Source organism: Rana temporaria, chromosome 4, assembly GCF_905171775.1.
Source record: "Rana temporaria chromosome 4, aRanTem1.1, whole genome shotgun sequence".
In the NCBI taxonomy this organism is placed as follows: domain Eukaryota; kingdom Metazoa; phylum Chordata; class Amphibia; order Anura; family Ranidae; genus Rana; species Rana temporaria.
In genome coordinates, this window is record NC_053492.1 from 370100335 (window position 1) to 370106334 (window position 6000).

Here is a 6000-nt window from a genome sequence, read left to right on the forward strand (position 1 = left end):
GGATTCTTCAGTCAACTCTTTACCGCCTTTTGCTGTAACAATAGAAGCAGTGCACCAAGATCAGTGTGACCTCAGTAATACCTTGGTAGCTATACCTGGACACCACACTGTAGGGCAGCTTGGTGCAACAAGTGTAGTTGGCAGTAGGGTGCTAAACAGGTCCAGGGGTGTGGTCCATTCCTTTGCCTTCCACGAGGAGTAGCCTCGAGAAGCCTTGACATAGAGAGAGATAGATATATAATCTCAGCCACATGAACCGGTAAGACTGCCTCATCCTGGTTATTGCTGGTAGTTCTCCCTGATGGACAGAGGCTTTAGAACCACTTTAAGGGTCTGCCTTTTCTCAAACAGTTTTTTTTTTTTTTTGCCCTTCCCTTTAATCTGTCCACTGCACATTGGGTTTTCACCAAGGTAAACCTTTTTTTGTTCTTCTCTTTTCAGGGAATTCCCCTAGACTATTTACTTCTAAAGGATCAATTGACACTGGCTCTTAAAACCAATGTTCAATGCACTGTCCATATCTTACAAAGGTATATGTCAGGGGTCTCAAACTGGTGGCCCCCCAGCGTTTGCAGGACTACAAGTCCCATCATGCCGCTGCCTGAAGGACTCATGCTTGTAACTGTCAGCCTTGCAATGCCTCATGGGACTTGTAGTTTCGCAACAGCTGGAGGGCTGCCAGTTTGAGACCCCTGGTTTAGGTGGATCCCAAATTTCCAGAAGTCTTCGCTGGAAACTGCTCATTTCTTTGAGTATCTTGCATCAAGCCCTGTCTAAGGTTTTCAAACCACATGTTGTACTGCTTTCAGCTCCCATGTTCAGACTCGGCAGTTCCTTATAATGGGAATTATAGTCATAGGATTATTTTAAATAAAAAAAATTCACTTATTAGATTTCAGAGTATATAGGTTTACATGCTCTTTAATTAACAAATGAGCGATTTGCAAAAGACCACATAATTGGCAAAATGATGGGTGCTGCTGGATATAATCACCCGCTTCTTTAAACTTGGTGATGCTATGGAGAGGTCTTTGTAGAAGCCAGCAAAAAAGAGGTATCTGTTGGAAGCTAATATGTAAGGAGATACCAGTTTCAGCTGAGTTTTCCTCAGTTTATTAAAACTCATCTTGTTCCATTTCAGTCCACGCTTTGCTAATAATGCTAATATCAACCTAGTCTTGGTTACAAAATTGAAGTTATGGTAAAATATGGATTTGTTTTTTACTTTAGAATTCTCTGGACTGTATTCTTCACCCAGCTGCAAGCCGTGTGATGAGCTGGCAGCATAATCAAATAATTGAAACTTTAATGTGCCAAGGAGATTACAGACAAGCCCTGCGCTACATACAAGTAATGAAGCCTCCAGCAGTTACAAGTGCAGAAGTCAAACTGCAAATCACTGTGCTGCTGACTAACAAGTAAGTTGTATATTGCCACGTTTTGTTTTCTTAACCACTTGAGTCCCTGCAGTTTGAATCTGTATGAACACCCTTGAGAAGGGGGCCTTTTTTCAGGTTTGACATATGATAGATTGTCTTAATTTGCAAGCAACATAGCCAGTATTGGCTGCCCAGGGTTCCCTTCCTCATTGACCTGAAACAGCAGTGCAACACCATTGGCTCGTGCTGCTGTCAGCCAATGAGAGATAGGGCAGGGCCAGGCTTCGGCCAGGCTTCATGTCTGAATAGACACAGGGAGCTGTGGCTGAGCTTGGGTGTCCCCATAGCAAGCTGCTTGCTGTGGGGGCACTCCAACAGGAGGGTGAGGCCAGGAGTGCCGAAAAGGGACCTGAGAAGGAGATGGGGGGCTGCTCTGCAAAACCACTGCACAGGCCGGCAGGCAAGTATAACATGATTTAAAAAAAAAAGTCTTTATCACTTTAAATGATATACTTTTTATTTTCACAGTGCTCTGTAAAAGCACCAGTGGCCCAGGAGTGTATAGTTTAGGTTTCTGGACTTTAGCTATGGATGCTGGCTGTTGCAGACAGCTGGCAGTTCCAGAACTTCCCTCCTAAGACCCGCAAGGACACTTATCTCTGCCGCTGTTTTAAAATGATATATAAAAATATTTATTGGAGGCAACAATTCTGTCATCTCTAAATTCATTTTAATAATCTAGAAACAAAAAGTAATGGACAAGGATTCTGATTTGAGTAAAAAATAAATAAAAAAATAAACTAATTTATGGACAATATCACTTTAATTTATTTTCACCTAGCATGATGCTTTTAAAGTTCACCAGGAACTGGCAACATTTTGATCTATCTCTGGCCATTCCTGGCAATATTGGGGATTTAAAAAAAAAAAACTTAAGCAAATGTATTTGTTAATTCTACAGCCTTCTCTTACCTCTTGGCAATGAACATGGCTGCACCTTGTTTGCCTATGTCACATGGGTAAAATTTAGACATGTAAAATTTGTACCTGTAACTTTGTTAAATTGGTAGGGGTGAAATAATTAAAACTAATATATATAAAAAAAAAATTTTTTTCATTTGTCAGAAATCTTATTGAGGCCTGGAATCTACAGAGGCTTCACTCTACCAGACTGAATGTAGAAGAACTTTTAAAACACATGTATGAAACATGCCTGGAAGTGGGACTCATAGAAGATCTGTTAAAACTAACATTCACAGATTCTGAGCAAGTAAGTAATGTCTTCAACGCATAAATCTCCTGCTCATCAATGCCTAAAGTATGACGTTTTAGTCTGAAGAATGTAATTTTACTGCTTTTAGCTAATTTACAACATGTCCATTTAAATTTCAGGAATTTTTGCACAGGTTTTTGCAGACTGGAGGTGTGCAAAATCAAGAACTGCTTCTGGTGCATTACTTGCAGAGAGCCAATTACATCCCAGCTCTGCAGCTGAACCAGTCTTTGAAAGGTTATCATATGGTAAGATCCCTTGCCCACATTTGGGCATCAAATGACAAAGGTTTTTGTGCAAAGAATAACGGTTTTCCAATGCAGGACAACTAAATGCTTTTTTGTGATGAGAAAATACACCTTTCTCTTGCCTTATTATAATATATCCTGCTATGAGTAATCTCAACCCTTTTATTTTATACATTTTATTTTTCTCTGCTTGTGCAGTTTGATTCAGATCGAAAGCTTCGAGAGAGAGCAGTAGCCAGGAACGCTATACTTGATCAGTATGGCAAAACACTGCCAGGGGTGCAGCGGACTCTTGCAAATGAAAGGACTAAGCACTCGGCATTATCAACGATTTGGAAGGAAGGTACATTTGATGTCACAATTTTCCAGTGTTTTTCTCCCCAATTGATGTGGAAATCTTCCCAATGGGAGCATAGATGGCAGCAATAATCTAAAGTTTGAATTCTCCTAAACCCCCCCACAGTTAAAATAACCGGGGACTTTTACATTTTTAAAGTCCACTTAATACCTTGCATTTTAAAGTAAGTGTATAAGAATAAAGTATTCCAAAAAATATATACCCAAGCTTTCGGTGTGTCTGCAGCAGGCAGAGGAGGATGTCTCTCTGTCTCTCTCTGTCTCGGTGTCTCTGTCTCTCTCTGTCTGTCTCTGTCCGAAAAAAAAAATCCTAATGGAAAGAAATGCAAATAAACACTTGTGGGGGAGTGAAAACAAAAACAAGAAAAACTGGATAGTTATGGAAAGAAAAATTTCATGTACCTACTAATAAAATGTGCTAAACCTTCTGCTTATACTGTTGTCCACATGAGTATTGGCTCAGGAAAATACCTCTCGTTATTGCAGGAAAGAAAATTGCTTAATTTCCTCCATCGGCTCTGTGTTGGGGAGGGGGGGAATCCCTGTGCCATTGTGCTCAGGCGACGTCAGCTGTCTCCGCCAGGAGAACACAGTAATTTACTGCTAGTGGCTATAATAGCCACTAGCAATAATCGCATGTAAAATCCAACAGGCTGGTCGATCAACATGGGTACTTTCAGCGTGCCCATACATGGTTCGAACCATCCATGACTGGCTTAGGACTAGAACACCACCTGCTGGCTGTTTATGAAAATGCTAATTCTACATATGCTATATATTGTTTTGCCTGACTGAAAGACATGTAACATGTACCATTTTTTAGCAATGACCATAATAAAGAAAATATATGCAATTTGACTATACGTATCCTCTAAGAGTTCTTTTAATATGAATTTGTCTTCTTTCTTTTGGCTTTTAGTGACAAGGCCCAAGCCTTTATCTACTGTTGTAAAACAAGCGCCATCAGGAAGTGTTATGAGCAAGGCAACTTTTATCAGCAATGTATTGATGAAGATAAAAGAAGTATCTGCCACAGACATTAACATGGACTTCTCACCCTACAAAAGGTATTTCCTTTAATGTATGATAAATACACTTTGAAAATTAGTTTTGGATACTAGTAGGGCTGAAACAACTAATCGATTATGAAAATTGTAATCGATTAATCGGCCAGTAACATAATGGGGTTAAACTAAAATTGGCCCTTTATAGTACACAAAAGCAAATCGCTACTGTAAATATTACTTTCACTGTCTCACAGTAAAAACAAAAATGAACCCCTTACAGTAGCGATTATTTGCTCTTTTTGTACTTATTTTTGTTTTTTTAATTCCATTATGTTACTAAACATCTCAGGCCTGGGGTCACACCTCTGTGTTTTGGTGCTTTTTGCAGAAACACACTACAGTTCATTTACATGTTTTCCTATGGGACACGTTCACATCCATGATTTTTTTTTCAGCTGCTGCGTATTTGGAAAGGGCAAGGATTTTTTTAACGCAAAACGGTGCTATTTTTTTTTTTTTGTTTGTTTTTTGGTTCAATATACTTCAATGGAGAAGCTGCAGGAAAACATGTAATGTGTTTTTGCGGCAATTTGTGTTTTGTAATCTGCCAAACAACAAATTGGCACCCAAAAAATTTAAAAATGCAAAGTTTTTTTTTTTTTTAAGGCGATTATCCGATTAATCAAAACAATAATCGGCCAACTAATCGATTATGAAAATAATCGTTAGTTGCAGCCCTAGATACTAGTTCTCCTCTACCCGTGTGCAAAGTTTGCTGTCTGGGGGACAGTGAGGCATGCAGATGGACACCCTAGGCTTATACTCGAGTCTAAGTTTTCCCTTTTTTTTTTTTTTTTTTGGTAAAATTAGGTGCCTCGGCTTATATTCGGGTCGGCTTATACTCAAGCATATATGGTAATCGGTGGTAGCCAGAGAGCTTCTGTTGCAGAGCTAGATAATCGCCTTAAACCGTTTGAGTATAGATCTAAGATATGCCCTTCTTTTGCAAAGATTTTAATTGTAGGTTGGGGGCCAACCATGAGATTACTGAGATTGTAGGGGTAATTTGTGAGGCTTTGGCTGTGTTGGAACAGTTCTTTACTATTGCCTAGCAAAGTAACCAAGTCTGTTTTTTAAATTTTCATTTACTTTGCAGCATAACTACTGAAGAGCAGAATCCAGTAACTGCTTTTCCACATTTAGAAATGACTGATGCATTTATTGGTACACCGATATCCAAATCTAGAAGAGTGTCAAGGTTAGTAACTACACTCTGATACCAAATGTCATGCTTTTATTTTCTTGTCTTTTTGCAGTCTTGCCAATTTTTGTTTTAATGCCATATTAAATTTATACGGCTTTACTAATATATATATATATATATATATATATATATATATATATATATATATATTATATATATATTATATATATATATATAGTAATCATTTTTTTTTTTTTTTGTCTTGATTTTTACAGAAGGCAGTTGCCCTAAATGGTTGTATGTCTTTGTTTTTTCCACAGATTACTGGATTCTATTGTCCATCCTGTCTTTACAGAGCTTTCAACTTTAGATGCAGATTTTGAGGTGGCTAATGAGCGAACTCCTCGTAAATCTTCCATGTTGATTACTTCTAGTCCTGTCCAATCTAATCTAAGGAAAATGGCACAGTTGAGAAATTTGACCAAAGCATCAGAGTTTACCCTTCTGGAAACTCCTATCGTCGTAAAGGTAT

The 6000-nt window shown here is 38.5% G+C and overlaps 1 protein-coding gene across 1 annotated transcript in view; it reads left to right on the forward strand.

Annotated features, from left to right (window-relative positions):
* The window catches only part of LOC120937586 (protein ELYS-like), a 104953-nt gene that overhangs the window by 54890 nt on the left and 44063 nt on the right, over nt 1–6000 (forward strand). Inside the window, exons 21-27 of the mRNA XM_040350931.1 lie at nt 1231–1418; nt 2505–2649; nt 2772–2900; nt 3099–3243; nt 4177–4324; nt 5421–5522; nt 5789–5996. Coding sequence (XP_040206865.1) covers nt 1231–1418; nt 2505–2649; nt 2772–2900; nt 3099–3243; nt 4177–4324; nt 5421–5522; nt 5789–5996 — 1065 coding nt within the window. The remainder of the gene's footprint in view (nt 1–1230; nt 1419–2504; nt 2650–2771; nt 2901–3098; nt 3244–4176; nt 4325–5420; nt 5523–5788; nt 5997–6000) is intronic.